Source organism: Pelecanus crispus, chromosome 7 (assembly GCF_030463565.1).
Source record: "Pelecanus crispus isolate bPelCri1 chromosome 7, bPelCri1.pri, whole genome shotgun sequence".
NCBI lineage: Eukaryota > Metazoa > Chordata > Aves > Pelecaniformes > Pelecanidae > Pelecanus > Pelecanus crispus.
The window spans coordinates 37,083,736-37,103,495 of NC_134649.1; the positions used below are offsets into that span (position 1 = coordinate 37,083,736).

The window sequence follows — 19,760 nt, forward strand, 5'->3', positions numbered from 1 at the left end:
AGTCATGGTGTTAGCACCTGTCCTGGTTTCGGCTGGGACGGAGTTAATTTTCTTCCTAGTAGCTGACACAGTGCTGTGTTTCGGATTTAGTTTGAGAACAATGCTGATAACACACTGATGGTTTAGTTGTTGCTAAGTAGTGCTGACACTACTCAAGGACTTTGCAGCTTCCCATGCTCTGCCAGGTGCACAAGAAGCTGGGAGGGGGCACAGCCAGAATAGTTGATCCAAACTGACCCAAGGGGTATTCTATACCATGTGACGTCATGCTCAGTATAGAAACTGGGGGGGGGTTGGCTGGGGGGCAGTGATTGCTGCTCGGGAACTGGCTGGGTATCAGTCAGTGGGTGGTGAGCAATTGCATTGTGTATCACTTGCTTTGTATATTATTATTATTATTTTCCCCTCCTTTGCTGACCTATTAAACTGCCTTTAGCTCAAACCACAAATTTTACTTTTTTTCCCCAATTCTCTCCCCCATCCCACTGGGGAGAGAATGGTTGTGTGGTGTTTAGCTGCCTACCACAAAAGCACCACAAAGGCTACCCTAGCCCTGAAAATACAAAAGCAGGTGCAAAGCAATGCCATCATTGTTCTGAGGCCTGATTAAAAAACCTTCTCCCAGCCCTCAAGAAGTTTCCTTGCCCCAATGAAAACACTATAGTTCAAAATTTGAGTCCAAAACTCAAGGATTAAATCACTAAATGTTCTTATTAGCAATAATAAAAATAATAAATGGTAAATGGTAGTCATCGTACCCTGATTTCTTTGTCAAATGGTTTAATGAAATGTGATCCTCTCATTGTCTGAGTTTTCATAATCTGATCATCGAGAACAGCTTGAATCTCATCCACTGCAGACAGAATATGAATACCAGTCTCACGGTACAGAGTTGTACTGAAGGAAGTTGAACCCCAGGATTCCATCATGGCATGCATTGCTTTCTCCAAGGAAAATTCCTACAGTTTAAAAAGAACATAGTTTATTTTAGTCACTGCATTATTTTTTTCCAGCTCACTAATTCAATATATAACCTTATTTAGCTGAATAAGCTATTTTGCTCTAACAGCATAAATTAACTTCTTGTTATAATTTTTCTTACTATATCATTTGCTAGTGCACAGAAAGCAGTACACTCAGGAAATACTAATGATGTTACATGAGATACAAATGTTTACACACTCACTGTTTGACCTAACGGGCCAAAGTCTCACCAAATCTCTTTTGTTGCAGAAGGGCAAAGGCAAAAAAATCTAGTAAACCATAGAAGCCATCACTAAGAGACCTGATGTTGTATTTGACACTATCAAATCTCTATGCTTACCTTGCTTGCACCTATACTTATAGCTTCAAACTCTTCCAAATAAGGGGCTAGATTCTGCTTTAAAACTTTTCTCAGGGTAGTTCCAGAATCTGGTGTTAAATCATATCCTACTATACTTGACATCTGCTGCCAATGACGAGTTCTCATGCCAGGGTTACAAAAGATAGTCACAGTGGGAATATTCTCCTAATTGAGGAAAAACATTTATAAGGTAAAAATTGTGATGTGCATTATGTCTTAACTTTTTAATCATCTTTGATGTGCATTTAAAATTCTGCTGCAGTAGCTGATGACATGAAAATCTTTTCTGAAAAGTGCAGATGGATCCATTCAGTTATCCATTCCATTTCTCAATAATTGTAGTAAATTACAGAAGAAGGAATATAAAACTATTAAGCACAGTCTTAGCAGAAAAGAGACAAGGAACAATTTTTCAGCTACGTTATGTTAAATTGGGCTGCCATTAACATAACATAGTCCCATTTCAAAATTCCCAACTACATCCTTAAATGTTTCTCTGCATCCAAAAATTACTTTTCTCCTGTGTGTGTTCACTCTTTAACAATTCACATTCCTAAACTACAAAGATATCCAAAATCAAATTTTATTAAAATCAATGGGACAGCAGAATCTGGAAATGGTGATTCAGAGCGCACTCTCTCTCTGTAATAACAGGAGTCTCTGACACTGCATCACCTACCTCTACTGAGTGCTGAATTTAGCCTTTGTCCCTCAGCATCAAATATTAATATACCTCACCTCTTCTTACCTTAAAGTCTTTAATCTGCTCCAGAATGGAAGAACACATTGTAAGAGTTGGATTTGCCTTTGTTTCTTCTGTCTTCTCTTCTACAGTTCTGTGTTGTGATGTCTTTTTCCACTCCTGTTGAATTTTCTTCTGCTTTTGTTGGAATAGTCTTGATGCTTTGTATATCTCTCTGAAAAACTCATCAACCTCAGCCTCCATGCTTTCCCCATTTAGTTCCAAAAAGGTACCATCCATCCATCTGAGAAAAATCACAAAGTTAGAAAACAGAATAACAAATAGTCCACAAATAATTAACACTTTGTTTTGCAACACAAACTAGATGTAGATTAATAGTTATTTAAGTTAGAGCAAAGCTCTTGTTTCCAATTATTGTCATTCTGTGCAAAATTCTAATGCATATCTAAAGGTGGCTTGATCACCCTCTTCTGTGTATTTGTGCAATTCTCTCAAGTCAGTCACATACTGAAACCAAGTAACTGCATGGATTGAGAAATATTTAAGTTAAGCTCTGGATAGAGATCAACATATGACATCAAAATATACTAGGCCTTTGTATTTAAAAAAAAAAAAAAAATTCCATACTTTCTAGCCATATCATGTTATAGCTTCCAAAGAGTGCAGGAACTGGTAAACAATCGCACTTATTTTAGACTCAGACATACCACAGTTTTTGTGATAGCATCTAGCCACCGGATAGCAATGTAATCATTTGAGCACATCTACATGGCATTTTGGACAGCCATTAGGTTAAAAATGGTTTTCACTACACACAGATTGTGAGCTTTCTAATAGAACTTCTTCCTTTTCTAGTATATAAAATACCTCAAAACTAACCAAATTTTTTCTTCCTAACACATTTCTTTCACAGAGTTTGTCTTATTATAGGCTTCACCAGCATGACCAATACAGTTAGAACACAGTATGCAATATAGTCCTTTGCACTACATTAAAACAAAACAATAAAACCTGACATTTTGTCTAGCTGAATTAAAAATAAAAACCCTGATATGTAAGTTATATTACTATTATACTTGGATTGCTAATAACAAGTAAATGTTTCTAAGAAAAAAATCCATATTCTACATCTGTCATGAACAAAACCAGCATAAGCGTTTCTCCCGCTCTCCCTCATTTAACTTCAAGCGTTGAATTACCTTTTTTCTGTTCGCTGCCATTTCAGTATAAGATGAAAGAGTTTCTGATATGGTTCAATCTCAACTTTTAAGCTGTCGAGGAGTGGGAAGTCACTCAGTTTCCATTCGAGCAGAGACTCTTCTTTATTAATAAGAGCTACTGTTTCATCAGCCTCCTGTATGCGTTTCTGTAATGCCCTCAGGTCAGCCACATACTGAAATCAAATAATTGTATGTCTTCAGAGATAACTAAGTTATGCTCTGAAAAGCTATCAAAATAAGATATCAAAAGATAGTAAGCCTTCATATTTATTAAAATTTTAGAAAACATGAGTTAAAAACTTGCCTTCTTATCCTTGAGTAGATAAACTGTGAAGAACACAGATTAACACTAAGAAAAATAAAGTTGGTTTTACCATTACTGAATTTAAGAGTATAAAACCATTTTCAAAATGTTTGAGCTTTAAAATTCACTGTTCCAGGAAGGCAGGCATACACATTTTTATGTACCTGACATATCATAAGGGCAACTGGGAGCTTAGGATTTCTGTTTGTGCTTTGAAGTGTTTTGTTTTTAAAAAAACAAAATTACTAAGCACAATTGTGATACTCTCCAATTAAAGCACAAGACAGGCTCTGGCAATTATAAAATACTTCTAGAAATCTGCAAAGTTTTGGAGCCAGTGGTCTGCTCTTCATTAGCAGAAAAATCAAGTTTTGAGATTCATAGAAAAAATAAAATATTAAAAAACTCACCCCAACAAACTGCTACCAGTCACTCTTTCTAACCTGCTATTTTTTCCTTCAGTTCCTCAATATATCAAAAACAGGGAAGGAAATTCTGATTCTACTGAAGTTATTTGCAAATAATGTCACTAGGGCCAGAATGTCATCCTTAATATAAACCAGAATAAAGAAAAAAAATAATTCACTTTATACATCTGTAATATCTCAGTCCTTACTGGGATTATCTTTCAGCTAATTTAAGCTCAACTTTACTGTAAACTTTCCTGTAAATCAAACGTTATTGCCAATGCAATATAAAAAGCAGGGGGGCAGGGGTCATTTTGAGAGTTTGTTCATTGTGGCAAGAGGATAATAAACGGTTTAGTTGACATTTGTTAAAATAACCAATTACTTTTAATTCTAAGTTTCTTCCATGACCCCTGTGTACTAAACATACAAAACATTTCTACCCATTTTATACTGAATGTTAATCAGACCTGTTGCATGCAATCCAGTTCCGAGTATTCTTCAAACTCCGTCACAGAACACATCAGCTTGTCTAACTCCACCATCAGTTTCTCATATTTATGTATTAGTTCTTGCTCTCCTTTGCATTTAGACTGTTCAATCAGCTACAAAACAATTGGGTTTTTTACATGGTAAAAAAGCAATGGAAAAGCGGTTGTAAGTCCTTTCAATGATTAACATACATAGTACCATCTAAATTAAACATTTAGCACAAACAGACAGAAAATAAACAATACAAGTAAGTTACTATCCTTACAATAATTGAAATTTCTTCAGGAGTTGCTTTCTGTATGTCCCATTTAAGTGTGTGCAACCTCTATATGTTAACATGCAACCCTTATCTCAATAATCACAGCAGTTATAATTGCCTGTCATGGTTTAGCCCCAGCCAGCAACCAAGCACCACACAGCCGCTTGCTCTCACTCATTCCCCCTACCCCGATGGGATGGATGGGGGAGAGAATCAGAGGAGTAAGAGTGAGGAAGAAAATTAACTCTATCCCAGCTGAAACCAGGACAATAGGAAAGTATTACAGAAAAAAAATAGAGATTCTCATCCTTCTGATTCAACGTTTTATTGCCAAAAGAAGAGACATCTACAGCTGTTGAAAGCCAATGCTATCCCACATGTATCTACTGCTATAAAAGGTAGAAATTCTAGAACATAAGAACTCATAGAACTCTAAAGCACAGGGTCTGCACACAGAGGGGTTATTTTTAAGGTACCAAACAAGAAATCAACCGAGGCAGAGACCTCCTGAGACAAGGACACCTACTACCATGCAAAAATTGTGAAGCAGACAAACAGAACTTCTCCAAAGGAGGAACCAGTCTTTTCCTACTGCGTTAGAGTAAGAATAGACTGGGCAGGACGTTGCATATTTTCTATTAATGACCGTGACCTAAAAAACACAATTCCCACTGTTCTTTTATTGACAGAACAAAATATCGTTTTAACTAAATGACTTCCTGCCCAGAGCACTAACTCTTATTAAGGGTCTGGCAGTTACATTTTCAGCACTAGTCAACTGCAGTGTAGTGAATTTTCACCTTCCTAGTACTGACCACAAACAAATTAAGATAATAAGACTTGCTGAAGGTTTTAAGTTACAGTGACAATTTTTAAATTACTCCACTCTGTTGATATAAAAATCTGGAAATATGTTATTTATGCATGTCTAAATTAGTATGGTTCATGTTACATGTGTAGATACATTTAGCCTGCTGAGGAAATAAACAGCTCAAGTAAAGTGAAAAGTCTACAAGCCAAAATATACCATAAACTAAGAAAATGCTCTTACATCATCATGCTCATCAAAAATAGGGTTAATCTTCTTTGGCCATAATAGAACTGTTGCATTCAGTGCAATGTCTTCAGAAGCAAATAAAAAAACATCTAAGAAGTAATTCATTTGCCGACAGCACTCCTATAAAAAAAGATTTCACAAGACTTCAGTTACCATAGATCTGTTTAAAATATAGGGTAGGACAATATTATCTACAAAGATAAAATAGAAGTCTATATTTCACAGACTTTTCAGAATTCAGAGCTACTTCAGCCAATTGAATATTAATATTCAAAATACATATAAAAAGGTATTCAAATCCCTGTCCCGTTTGTGAGCTTATTTCTCTAAATATGACTCCTGTGGCCTGTAAATCTACATGCAAAAATCCTATTATTTTAAAATATAAACAATATAAATTCTGCAGAATAAACACGTGTTATATTTACAGATGTATTGCCATAACAGAAAATCTGATACATATCATCATAACATATAGCAAAGAGCTTCTTATCCAGTAATGTTTTTGGCTGACCCACACCTTACACAATTTTTCAGTTTTGTTCTCTGAGCGCACACAAAGTACTACTGCTAATGCAACATCATCTATCTTCTGCTCAAATAGTAAATTGCTTCTTGTGTGTGCGGTCATGACTGTTCCTACACATAAAATTCTCTTTACACCTGTGTGTTACATTTTCACAAATAGCTTTTTAAGCAGCCCTGAAGTCTCTAGGTACAAAGAATAAACTGAGTGTCTTGTAATCTGCTATGATTTATTAACAGCTGCATTTTCTCACTGACATGCAGAACACATGGGGATGGGGAATAAGAAAGAAAGGCGTATGGCAAAGAATGAGCAGGACTTCCCACTTCTCTCTGAAGTAACACTGCGAGTGATTGAGGGATTGAGAGCAGCCCTGCAGAGAAGGACTTGGGGGTACTGGTAGATGAAAAGCTGGACATGAGCCAACAATGTGCGCTTGCAGCTCAGAAAGCCAACCGAATCCTGGGCTGCATCAAAAGAAGCGTGGCCAGCAGGTCGAGGGAGGGGATTCTGCCCCTCTACTCTGCTCTGGTGAGACCTCATCTGGAGTGCTGCGTCCAGCTCTGGGGCCCTCAGCACAAGAAGGACATGGACCCGCTGGAGCGGGTCCAGAGGAGGGCCACAAAAATGATCCGAGGGCTGGAGCACCTCTCCTACGAGGCCAGGCTGAGAGAGTTGGGGTTGTTCAGCCTGGAGAAGAGAAGGCTGCAGGGAGACCTTATTGCGACCTTCCAGTACTTAAAGGGGGCCTACAGGAAGGATGGGGGCAATCTGTTTAGCAAGGCCTGTTGTGACAGAACAAGGAATAATGGATTTAAACTAAAGAAGAATAGATTTAGACTAGACATAAGAAAGAAATTTTTTACAATGAGGGTGGTGAAGCACTGGAACAGGTTGCCCAGAGAGGTAGTGGAGGCCCCATCCCTGGAAGCATTCAAGGTCAGGTTGGATGGGGCTCTGAGCACCCTGCTCTGGTTAAAGCTGTCCCTGCTCACGGCAGGGGCGTTGGGCTAGATGACCTCTAAAGGTCCCTTCCAACCCAAAGCATTCTATAAAGGTCTTTTCCAACCTAAATGATTCTATGATTCTACGATTCTACGAGTGCAGTTTATTCATACACGTAGCATGAACAGGAAAAGAGTCTCTGCACTCCAGAATTAATTCTGTATTTGTATAGGCCAGCATGTTTGGTAAAAGAGCAAGAATTAAAGGATAGTCATTTACCTTGATCCTTAACAACAGGTCCTGAATACCTTTGGCTTTGACCTTCTTTATGTAAGCTACTGTTTCCACCATTTCCTCTGTTGTCTCAGGAACTTTTAATGCACGTTCCTTAATTGCTTCAAATTCCCTGCATATCCTATACATTTATTTAACACAAAAATGAACATTTTAAGATTTTAGTTTGACTGGCTTCAAGTTCAGCTTTAATGGAATTAAAAGTTCAAATTACTTCTTTAAGTATTACCCCTGCACAAACTCCATTACTTTATGAAACAAAATAGGGAATATGACCAAGTCAGTCTAGAAAAATACTGTTTATTAACTTGCAGTAATTGATTTTTTTGGATTTTTGGGTATTCTTTTGCAATAAATGCTTCAATTATTTTTGGTAAGTACACGAACTTAAGTACAGCATCGTTAGCGCATGCACACACACCTTCCTAGTATATATTTTGTCATTTTGGTAATGTGGAATCACTATAAAACTTGATTATAATTGTTCGTTTTAACCAAAGAATTTAATATGACCTCAGTCATGGTTTAATCTATACCTGCAAATTAACCGTTAGAATGGATCAGTGTTATTACCTGTCATTATCTATGAAAGCCTAGAGGTATCTGTCATGTAATAAGAGAATTTAGCTAGTCTTCCCTTTGACAGCACAGCAGTACTGTATTTCACACTTAACGAGACAGAACGGTAATGAAGTCCTTTGATCTTTTTGCTCCTCTGTTATCTAAGTCTATTAATAACTTTTCCTACTAGTTTTTGAGTCTAAAGCAGAGGAAAAAAATATATAAGCTGGTGCAACTTGCATGAGATCATTAGTTAGCCAAGAGTCTTCATTGAACAGGAGTATGGTATATTTGTATTTCTTCTACATGTTTCTACTATGCATTTAACACATACAGCATTCACAAGCAGAAAATTCTACTTACTTTTCATTTTCCTCTCTGTGATTTGCAACTATTCTGTCCATTAGCATTTTTGCAAAGGTGTTTGCATTATTAGCCAAACCTTGCTTTAAATCCTCACAATTCAAACAGATCATAGGGAAATGAGCCACCTCTGGTAAACTCAAGATTTCTTTCTTGAGGGTGAAGAATTCATCTATGAACTCCAGAAAAACATTAGATTTTACACTTCAGAGCTGTTATTTAAATACTTGGCTACATGAATAAGTATTACACATTGAAGAAAATAAATAATATTTTTTTCTATTCACCACAGACTTTTAGGGAAAAAAAACACTTATGTTGTATATTTGTAGGTAGTCAACATAATTTTTAGCTAAAGGCTAAGCACCCGTTATCCTCTGTTCCCTTTTTATTATTGCTGTATGTATAGTAAAAATTATATATAAATATAGTAAAAATTATATATAAAATAAAAAACTTACAGCAGTATATTCATCAAAACTGTGTTCTTCTGCTTCAAATCTTTCTATCTGTGCCTGTGCAGTTCCATCTACAAGCCAGCCATACCTTTTAACTACAATTTAATTATATTATATTAATATTATTATAACACATACACTGTACAGCAAGTTACTTATTTCAAAGAATTAACACAGTTATTTAAACACTCTTCTATCACTCACCATAGTTTTCAAAATATTCCTTTGGACCTTCTAAGTTGTCTCTGATAGATTTTTTCAGTGTAGATGTGGCCCATACTATGACATGATTAGGAAGCTCAGTGTCCAGAGTTGTAGTGCCTCCCATTAGCCAAGAATGTACCGTCTGGATGTTCTAATAGAAGTGCAAGTTCTGATTATTTACATTTTAAAAACAAATGCAGGGATACATACATTGTAAAAGTTGCGACCTGCAGAAGACACTGTATCAGAAAAGTATGAGACCATAATCACGACCAAGGCCACATGCTTCATATACACCTAGAACGGCTCTTCCTGATTCAGAAAGTTTAACAGGAAACATGTAAGATGGACAAAAAATAATTATCCAATCTTACCTAAAATTAAACTCTATCCTATGTACAAGCACACAAAACTAAACCCAAAACACTTCTCTGAAAGTATCATCATGTATGATTAAAGGCCAATACTAAGTCTACAGAGATACATCCAAAGCCCCCAGAAAGGCTGTCTTCCTGGAAGTCACAGGTTGGTTCCTAAGGCATAAATCTTTAGATATTGTATACATTAGTTGTCAGGGATTTGAGGCTTTTCTTTTTCTTAGAAAGAAAAGGAATATCAACTCTAATTTTCCTGGGGATCTTAATTATTAATGCAAGTTTATTGCAAATCATCACATATATAACTAAGGTGCTAATTGTATTTCTATGCAAAATGTTAGTCCACAGAAAGTATACACTGCAAAACTACTTGATTTTTAATGTTAGAAATAAATACATAAATAAATTAGAATATGTGGTTACTTATACTTAAAGCACTCTAGGTTTTCTAAACATACCAAAAAAGAAAACAAAAACTTTATCTTTTAGCTAGTTTTCTTTCCTGGGTAAGTTTTCAGCCTGACTTCTTTTTAATGAACAAGCAGACAATTAATTTGTAGACATACACACAGATTTGCAGATTAAAACAGAAGACTAAAACAATCAGTAGCAGGAACACTATGTTTGGGTTTTTTTTTTTTTTAAATGAACAAAGAATAATGAAATGAGTTTCAGAGCCTCAGAGCCTGGAGTTCTGCTGGGCATCAAGATTCATGATGTGACCTTCAGAATGCTCATGGGAAATAAATACCTCAGGTGCATTCTGCTTCCCATTACTAAGGTAGTCAGAGTCCTAAACTACTAGTATTTTCACATCCAAAGCAACTTAGCAGTTACATATTTAAATAAAGATAAAAGCACACCTGGAGAGTCTGTCCTATACGATTTACTATAAACAGAATTGCTTCTTCTAGGTCTTGGAAGCTTGGATAAAACTCCATTTTCTTTTCATCAAGAGTCAATTCCATCTTGAATAAAGGTAGACAATTTCTGTCTTCAGGATCAAAAAGTTTCACAAAAGCTTCAACCGTTCTTCTCAAGAATTCTTTCAGCTAGGTAATAACATATATCACCTATTAGTTGAAAGAACAGAAAGCCCCATCCCACTGTCCCTTCATTCAGTAAGCCAGGATTTCCATTCATTTTCGTACTTGTGGCCTGATTCATGGATAACTGAAGTAGTGTGATTTTTTCTAATTACATCAGTGAGCATTAGTCCCAACCCTTAAAGGATGTAAATTAATGAACAAGTAAGCAAACACTTCAGTAAAGCCTATGCATTTATTTTTGCTACAAAAGTAAGTCTATTGCTAATACATGCTTTAAGTATAAATTAAATATCTGGAATGCATTTTCCTCTGACTTTTTTTTTTTTTAATATGACAATGATTTGATTAGACTGTTGTTCCATTATTTTTCTGCAAGTAAATAAAGGTTTAATCTTAAAAATTACTGACTTCTCAAACTGCTGAACATATATATCCCCATTGATTATTATATTCTTAAATAGAACAATGTAAACAACAGATGCTTTAAGTTAACTGGAAGTTAAAGGATTTTTAATTTTCAGTAAACTAAGAACTTCGAAAAACAATTGTCTCAGTCTGAAATCAGTGATTTCATTTGAATGGTCTTGTTTTATTATTATTAGGAAATACAACACTTGGACATTCCTAAAACAAAACAAAACAAAAAAATTAACTGAGAAACACTTCATATAACTTCCATCTTGACATAAATAATCAGGGAGAAAAAAAATTAACTTGCAAAGCATTGTGGCATCATTTTCCACAGAAAAAAAAATGTATCTGGAAATTTTGCAGAACTATAGCCATTTTCATACACGTTGGCAGAGTTGGACTTTCAGTCTGTTTGTGTAGGTATGTTTGCTTTCAAGGGAGAGAGATCAGGTTTTGTTCATTTTGCTAATAAATGACGTGTAATTGTAGTGCCAAGATCGGTGATAGGAAGGGTCCTGAGAACACTGAGATATTTCCTTCTTTAAGCTAATTACATTCTAGTTGGTAGAATAAATAAATTTTCTGCATCTAAAAATCTAGAAAAAAAGAAGTAGGCAAGATCAGGTATTTTAAATGAGGGAAGTTAAGCTTGTTTAACACTTTGAATACTTACTGGATTATATGCAACAAATGGCTAACTGATTAATTAAACAGGCCACATATCATGCAATGTGCTGACTCATTAAAATTACCTAAATTTCACATTAAGCTTATCACGGAGAGGAAAGACTTTTACCTGATTAGACATAAGTGTAGCCACGCAGTTATAAAAAGAGTCAATCCGATCCAAATTTACACCATTCAGTGACTCCTTCTGTGTAAAGAGACCGATAATTCTTTGATACCACGTATTCAGTATCTTCTCTTCTGCTTTAGAACAGCTTAGAGAGACATCAGTCTTTAAAGATTCACAGTCAATTGGCCCTTTCAATCTAGAAAAGAAAGTTACAGGCAACTTTATTAAAAAAAAAAAAAAAGTAGTAGAGTAACAGTAATCTATACGGTATTACAAACCCATTCTTTTTTAGCAGAAAGCACAGTGGGAACCTAAGCATCACTTCTGTAGACTTAAATGAGGGAAAAAATACCCCAAATCCCAAGAAATAAAGAACAGTTACAAGAAAAAATAATGCGGAAGAAGATACTGAAAATTATCTTTTTGAAAATTATGAAAATGAAAAGTTCCAAGATTAAAAATAAAATTAAAAAGAAATCTGGTCTTTAGGGCTAGCGTATAATTCCCTACAGACAGTAATACTACTAGAAGTCAAATTTTCAAATGCTACTTCAACCAGACTTCTATGGGGATCATGGCATTAAGATTAAATAAATAATGAGGAGACCTTTACAGAATTAAAGGCAAAACATAAATCAAAAGGGATGATACTACCAGCAATTTAAGCACCAATAAAATATTTATACGTAACAGAGAGAAGAAAAGTTAAATGTGTCATAACACAAAGTAACCTACTCAAAGAACATTAAATGACACATTGAAGAAATTCATTATATAAAAACCCTTATGATAAGTAACCAAATTGAACACACTCTTCTTTATCAGCTTCAAAAACCTATATGGGTTAATAATTCACCAAAACAGACTTTACCTGAAATTTGAGAAATCCACTATAAGAAAGGTAGAGAATGCTGCATAACCAAAATCCAGCAGAGTTTTCATTGTGGGGTGGAGAATGTGCAAGTTGGAAAGGATTTGAGTTTTTGCTTGGATAAAACTGTTATGCCATGGTCTAGAAAAATCCAGGCCTCTGGGGAAACAACAACAAAAAAAACCCAACCAAAACAAACAAACAAACAAAAAAAAAGAGCTCAAGCAATACTTGAATAAAAAATTCTTACATTCAAAAAGTAGTATTAAAAAGCTTATTCCCTAACAGGAATAGTTATTTAAATGCCATACACATATCCTCAATATGGTGCAGTGGAAGCCATAAAGATACTCTGTTTGATCAACCATGTTTTATACTCCAGAGTATTTTCAGATCGCCTGTTCTTCCTGAAGCTCTTTCAATGTAAACTTCTAACTTCACCAACTGCTAACAGGAAGTATTTATCATCAATATTTAGATGGCACATGTCCTGATGCTTCAGCAAATTGTGCAGTTCAGACAATTATATTCTGTCTACCTGAATTCCTCTTCTATTTTGGCAGAGCATAATAGCCTTTCCTTTGGTCTCAAGGTTTCGCCTCGTGACACCAAAGTCATAGGAAACCTTGGCATTAGATGCAGTTTTAGCACGTTAAAGCATTGTGCAATGCTGCTGCCAGTAAACTGCCCCATGCATATGCACTTCGTTCCAGAGGTGGCTGCAATATGACTTTAGTGTCTGGACACTCAGAGCCAGAAGTCTGATTTACGGTCATTAGTGCTACTCCATGTAACTGTAACAACAGTAATAAAACACTGCCAGTGCTAAAACTTTGTAAAGCATTCAGATGTAAGATGTTTAAATGTAAGATCCTCTACAGACAGAAAAAAAAGTCTCATTAAGGGACTCCAGGATTAATATTGTGCCATAACTCTGTTCATGCAGCTCAACGAGAATTTCACTCGCAACTGAGTGTGTTTTGCTAGTGGGTTATTTGCTAACTTAAACCACTCACAGAGGTGATAAAGGCAAAGGCGCCTCCTCTTCATCTTCAAGTCCTTTTACATCTGGTTTAATAAGAACATTTCGCACTAGGAAAAAAAATATATATGAACGTTACAAGAAAATTAAGCCACGTTCAACAGGCACTGTACTTCCTCAGTCTTCCTCCAGGTTGAACCAAGCACATAGGAGGATGGAAAGGTAACTGTATCATCCAAGTCTTCAAAACACATTCTCCTTAAGGTAACTCAAAATCACAGCTTCTGCTAAATATCTATACAGATTCAGGTGGCTTAATTCCAATTCTGTCCCCTACTCATGACGGTTTTCAGATAGACTAGTGTTTAAATAGTTAAGTACTTTCTTAACTGAGAGGATGGTCAGTCACTCGAACAGGCTCCCCAGGGAAGTGGTCACAGCACCAAGCCCGTAAGAGTAAAAGGAGCGTCTGGACGATGCTCTTAGTCATATGGTTTAGTTTTAGGTAGTCCTGTGAGGAGTAGGGAGTTGGACTCGATGATCCTTACGGCTCCCTTCCAACTTGAGATATTCTATGATTCTAAGTATTTATGGCAATCTTGTTTAATATAATTCTAGTGTAATAATGTAATTATCCTACTGATGACATTACAAAGAAGTTAGTCCCATGTTAAATTGTGTATTTTTTATCTGAATTTTTAAAAAGGTCAGCTATCCACCAAAATACTGACAAAATTTGGCTCAATTTCAGATTTCAGATACTGTAAATGTCAATAAAAAAGACATTAATACATAATTTCAAGGGAATACACTTTCAAAATTCCAGTTCATTACTCTTTTAAAGAAGTTTAAAAATCAGAGTGAGTTGTATGAGTGATATCTGAAAACCGCTAATTATCTTTGCAGATTTTTATTGCGAGCTTCCTCATGCATAGAAAGCAGCATCAAAAAACTTATGGATGTGCTTGTGGATGCAGAGATGAAAAAAAGCTGCTGTTCCTGAAGAGGCAAAAAAAAGAATTACCAGTACATAAAAAGTTTCTACTTTCTTTAGTAGAAACCAGCAATACATTCTTGCATGACATTAACTAATCAGGTTAAAGACTTCATGAAATAAGGTCATCAGCAATCAACCTTTTTCTCATGAAGTCTACAGCTCCTTTGTCTTTGCTTGAACTATACCTTTGGCTGGTTAACTTTTTACTAGTCCAAATAAAATCAGCAAGTTTTGCCTTTAAACACTATGACCAATACACATTTGATGAGGCAGAAGAAGAGAAATCAGTGGTTAATTATAAAGATCGTGCCTGGCTGAAAGAACAATACACAAAAATTATTTTCAGTGGGAGAACATGGAACAGCTTATAATATATACACACACACACATTGATATATTAATATTAGTACTGTCTAGTTTCTGGTACTTACCCACACATCTTCTCATGCTCATTTCATAATCCCTTATTATCTCCCCTAAAAGCTTTTCAGCTAACAGCTCTCTGTCTTTGCCTTCCATAAGCGACTGTGGCACCAATGTGAGCATGGACATTAGCCACTGCTGCTGAATGGGAACCACCGGATTACTTTGCACACACTTCTTCATAAAGAGGTAGTTTGTCTGAAAGGACAATATTATCAGAAGTCTAGTAATTGGCTCTGTAAATACTTTTGCATTAGGCTTGACAATAAAGTCTCTTTTTATTCACCATTTCTTATACTTAAGGGCAGGCAACATAATCTAATCTTTTCAGTATTCACTGACTAGTACACTAAAAGCTACCCTACGGTTGGTAAAATGGTCTCCCTGTTGCAATGCTTAAATACAAAATATTGTACTCTCTAGCGTGGCATTTTCCTTGGTTCTCTGCTGAAGTTTATGACTGACAATAAAACAGTTCAAGGTTCCTGTTACTGTTCTTTGGACAAACATTTACCTGGCAAAAAGTATGTACAAATGGGGGGGGCTGGCCAAAGAAATAGGTATTTATACTTTTGAGTGATAGCTTTGTTATAAAACAAAAAGGGATCGGAATTTCTATAGTCTTCAGAATGAGTTTACCTAACATTGGCTAGGAAAAATAGATGTTCCCTTAAGCTTCAATATATTTCAATGCTAATTTGAGTTTAAAGTGGCTCTCAGAGATAAAGTTTTATTTTAAAAGCTGTACACAAATTTCAGGATTTGTACATGTTCTTCAAATCAGGTGAATTATGTCAAAGACTACTTTTTGTACAGGCTAAAGTACGATCTATGACCTCAACTGAAAAAATCCTGAAGTCTGTTAGAATTTTTCCTAATTAATGATCTTTAGGGTTTAGATCAAAACTTAAATTACTGATGGACATACTTTCTGTAACAGAAAAAGACTTTCCTTCTATTGGACCACAAGAAAAGATTCCTATCTTGCTTCCTATTCCATTTTTCCCCAACAAGACTACTGAAAAAACTTTTCCTGCTTAACCACCATTAATTCCACATAACATACTCAACCCCTCTGAATAGAGACCATTCACTCTTCTACTCTAAAAAAGCAGAATAATTTAACTCACTCTTCGTTGTTTTTGCTCACTGTTCATCTGTATAAAAAAAGAGAAAATCATAATGTATTAAGAACACATAAACAAAAAAAAATCAGAAATATAATATTTAACAAATACTATTCCTAAATAAAGACTTTATTCTGTAGATATAACAGTATCAATTTCAATGGGACTACTTGAGCATATAAATACGTTTATTACTTACTAAGGATTGAGATAAGTATCTTTAAGTACATACTAAGAAGTAAGAGGCATAAATGCCCCAATAACAAAGAACAAAACAGGCAACAGTTAACACATTAAAGAAATATTTTCTCACAGTGGAAGGCAGTTCCGGAATAGGAGGTACAGGATCTCTGTGATATTTTTCTTCCATGCATACATGATACACTTTCAAAGCTCGATCAATTCTAAAGTAAAACATAGAGTCAGAAGTGCAGAACAACTACAAATGATATATTAAAAATAATGCTATCATTTTAATTGATGCAACCTGTTTTTTAATGTTTACCAACTCTTTGATCACTAAAAGGTAAGGCTGCCTTCGCATACTCTGTCTTCTCTTATATAAAGAGCCACATACATGTTGACCACAATCACAACATATACATGCCTCGATTCACCTCATCCAATTGCCCAGTACTCCTGTTAGGACTATATCTTACTTCTCCTCAAACAACTACAACAGATGTTGTCCAACTGTATTATGAAAAAAAAAAAAAAAAAGAAAAAAAAAAAGAAAAAAGTGCAGAACAAACTCCTAAAGCTGTTTATTTTAAGATCAGCTCTTTTTTACTGCCTCTGGTTATAAATTGCTAAATAACTATCAGAAAACGATGGTTAATGTTGGCATGTCCTGCTGACCTTACACATTAAAATATTTCAGTCCATCCTTTTGGGGTACACTCTGTACATATCTTGCAAAGAGTATTTCAGCCTTATCTCAGTATAACTCAGCTAAAAACTCTCAGGTGGAAGTTAGACTGCCAATTTCAAGTACACACTCAAATAATTACTTCATGGGACCTTATTTAAAAAACAGTTCACTTTTTGTACAAAAACGGAACTGAATCAATGTTCCAGCAGAATATTCACTGTTTGTCAGCTGGCTGGTCAGCAGTCATCTTACCGCATGGTAAGTTATCGCTACAACATAGTTGACATTTTCAGCATACTGAACACCTGCATTCTAAAAACTGCACTCTGCTACTGCAGGTATCATTGAAAGGTCAGGATTTACTTTCAAAGAGCTAAAATTAAAAGACTTCTTTTTGTTAGATTTGTATTGTAACAGTCTTTAAACTATTAAAAGAAAGGAAACGTCTTTCTCTACTTTTAACTTCTATACAGATTAGCTGCTTTCTGTAACTGGTTGTTGCTACCATTATTTAAAAAAAAAAAAAAGGAAAAAAAGGCAACACACCCCCCCTTAACTTTGGCACAAATCAGATTCCCTTCTGTGATCAATTCTTCTCAGATTTTGATCCTGTAACTTAGTTTTATACCACTGCCTAGCTCCAATGAAGCGAACAATTTTGGGACACATACAAGCATCTTTTGAGAAAAAACAACTTGTAATACTTGGCCACAAAAATTTAGCCAGTATCAAAATAAGAAAATAAAAAGAACCTAATTTTCTATTAGACCTACAACAATTACATGAAAGCAGCCTTTTCCTATTGTCTTTCCTCCTTTGCAAATGAAAATCTTGAACGACAATTTTATGTGAATTTACCAATCATCTTGGCAGCTGTGCTCCTCTGGCAGTGACACAGATCACTAAGCTCAGCGTAGCAAATGCATTAAGATAGTGACAAAGCAGCCTGTTAGTAGACCTACGTTTGGATCATTCATACAAAGGCAAACAAGTAATCCAGACTTTTATTCTCTTTGGAAAAGGTTTTCATAAAGAGAAAGAATTTCTTTCAGTCTATCATAAACAACATTCAAAATGTGAAAGTCACTTTCTCCTCTCAAATCACCCCAACAAACATACCTCAGGCAGGTTTTGGGTGCTGTAAAAGAAAAAAACATCAGAGATTCCATCAAATATTCTATTATTAATAATTTTAGATGGAAATAATTCAGCACTGCAATAGTGACATCAGAAAGCTCTAAAATTAACAAACGCTATTATTATTTCTCAGATGTTGAATGTGCAATGTTTCTTTCATTTAAATGTCAACATTTCTTGAATTACATGAAACTCACAGTAACTGATTAAGCATCTTTTGCTGTTCGTTGCATCTTCGGTATGTCAATAGTTTATTCTTTAACGGTGACATATCAGATACGACTGACGAAGGTAAAACAGTGGGCAGAAATGAAGTTCTCAAAGTCTTTTTATTGGGAGGCGCTCCATCTGAGTGTGGCATCTAAAACCATAACAAAACCAAGATTCTAGAATACAATTAATCCTGCCCAGAAAGCAGTTTAACAGATGCATGTATTAAGTTGAATGTACATAAGATGTAAAATGAGGTAGCCTCAGGGATTTCCACAATCTGGGTATGAAAGTTTAGCTTTCAGAAAACAGAAGAATACTGTATATGCTAAAATGTCAAAGTTCAATGGAAAGTGCGTACATACAAAGTCTGCTTTAGTAAAGTAAAAACTATGGTACAGTTCTATAAACTCAAGATTAGCACACAGCATGAAAGTGAAGTTCTATTACAAATCTCTTTAACTGCTAATCTACCAGCTGTACACAACACGGAACACTCCAGAAAGGCAGCCTATTAACCCCCTCAGCAGACTGCACCAGACTGGCCCTGATGTAGCCACATTTCCTGTACTGATGGGGCCTGAGACAGTGTTGCTGTTCCTGTGGCTTCAGTAGGTGACTACCTATACCTTTCTTGCCTGGTCACTAAAAAAAAATTACTGCCTCATTAAGTCTACCCATGCTAGGTAACGTGGAACAAATTTGGACAAGGGTGGCCTCTCAAGTTCTGAGGAAAAAGAAATGCCCAAAAGCATCCCTGGTATTTGGTATTACTGTAAAGATAAAGCTGCAGCAAGTTTTCAAATACAAGATCCTAGAATTCTGCTAAAGTGAGAGGCAGTCTTAAAGGAAAAGAAACTAAATCATAATGACATCAACAGACTTATAGCTTCACCACAACATCAAATAAATGGGAGCAAAATTATGAGAAAGTTATTCTTTAGACACTATACTACTGTTAAAGAGAGATGGGAAAACGTGCAGGAAACTATCAAGAATGCATTTCTATAAAAACAGCACCCTTTTCTTCTTTTCATGTTTCTCAAGGAAAAAAAGAATTAAGCATATTTTCTATGTGCAAAGTAGTTATTAGAAGTTCTACTCTGTACATGGAAAGGTTAAGAAACTGCATGATCACCTTGTAAAAAGCAGTGTAAAATTGGAGACTATTCAGAAATAATTTTGCAATGCTGAAAGTCTTGTGGTGAATTTAGCAGGCTGCTTGAGAACTCTATCTTGCATATAAACGTATATTCCATCAATAGACCCTAGTGATAGTGTTTTATGTATTTACCTAAGGCAGAGCAGGGCACAATTTCATTTCAACTGCCTGTCTGGAAATGTTTATCTGAGCTACCGCAAGAAGTGCCT

At 35.5% G+C, this 19,760-nt stretch overlaps 1 protein-coding gene across 1 annotated transcript in view; it reads right to left on the minus strand.

The window, feature by feature from the left end:
* DNAH12 (dynein axonemal heavy chain 12) overlaps positions 1-18,540 on the minus strand; it is a 70,487-nt gene extending 51,947 nt beyond the window's left edge. The window contains exons 1-18 of the mRNA XM_075713518.1: positions 18,377-18,540; positions 16,485-16,575; positions 16,175-16,201; positions 15,053-15,242; positions 13,659-13,734; positions 12,643-12,801; positions 11,772-11,967; positions 10,379-10,567; positions 9,139-9,289; positions 8,938-9,029; positions 8,477-8,655; positions 7,538-7,673; positions 5,782-5,907; positions 4,450-4,584; positions 3,248-3,441; positions 2,094-2,331; positions 1,325-1,510; positions 759-959 (exon numbers count right to left, since the gene is read on the minus strand). Coding sequence (XP_075569633.1) covers positions 759-959; positions 1,325-1,510; positions 2,094-2,331; positions 3,248-3,441; positions 4,450-4,584; positions 5,782-5,907; positions 7,538-7,673; positions 8,477-8,655; positions 8,938-9,029; positions 9,139-9,289; positions 10,379-10,567; positions 11,772-11,967; positions 12,643-12,801; positions 13,659-13,734; positions 15,053-15,242; positions 16,175-16,201; positions 16,485-16,575; positions 18,377-18,540 — 2,730 coding nt within the window. The remainder of the gene's footprint in view (positions 1-758; positions 960-1,324; positions 1,511-2,093; positions 2,332-3,247; positions 3,442-4,449; positions 4,585-5,781; positions 5,908-7,537; positions 7,674-8,476; positions 8,656-8,937; positions 9,030-9,138; positions 9,290-10,378; positions 10,568-11,771; positions 11,968-12,642; positions 12,802-13,658; positions 13,735-15,052; positions 15,243-16,174; positions 16,202-16,484; positions 16,576-18,376) is intronic.
* Between the last annotated feature and the right edge of the window lie 1,220 nt (positions 18,541-19,760).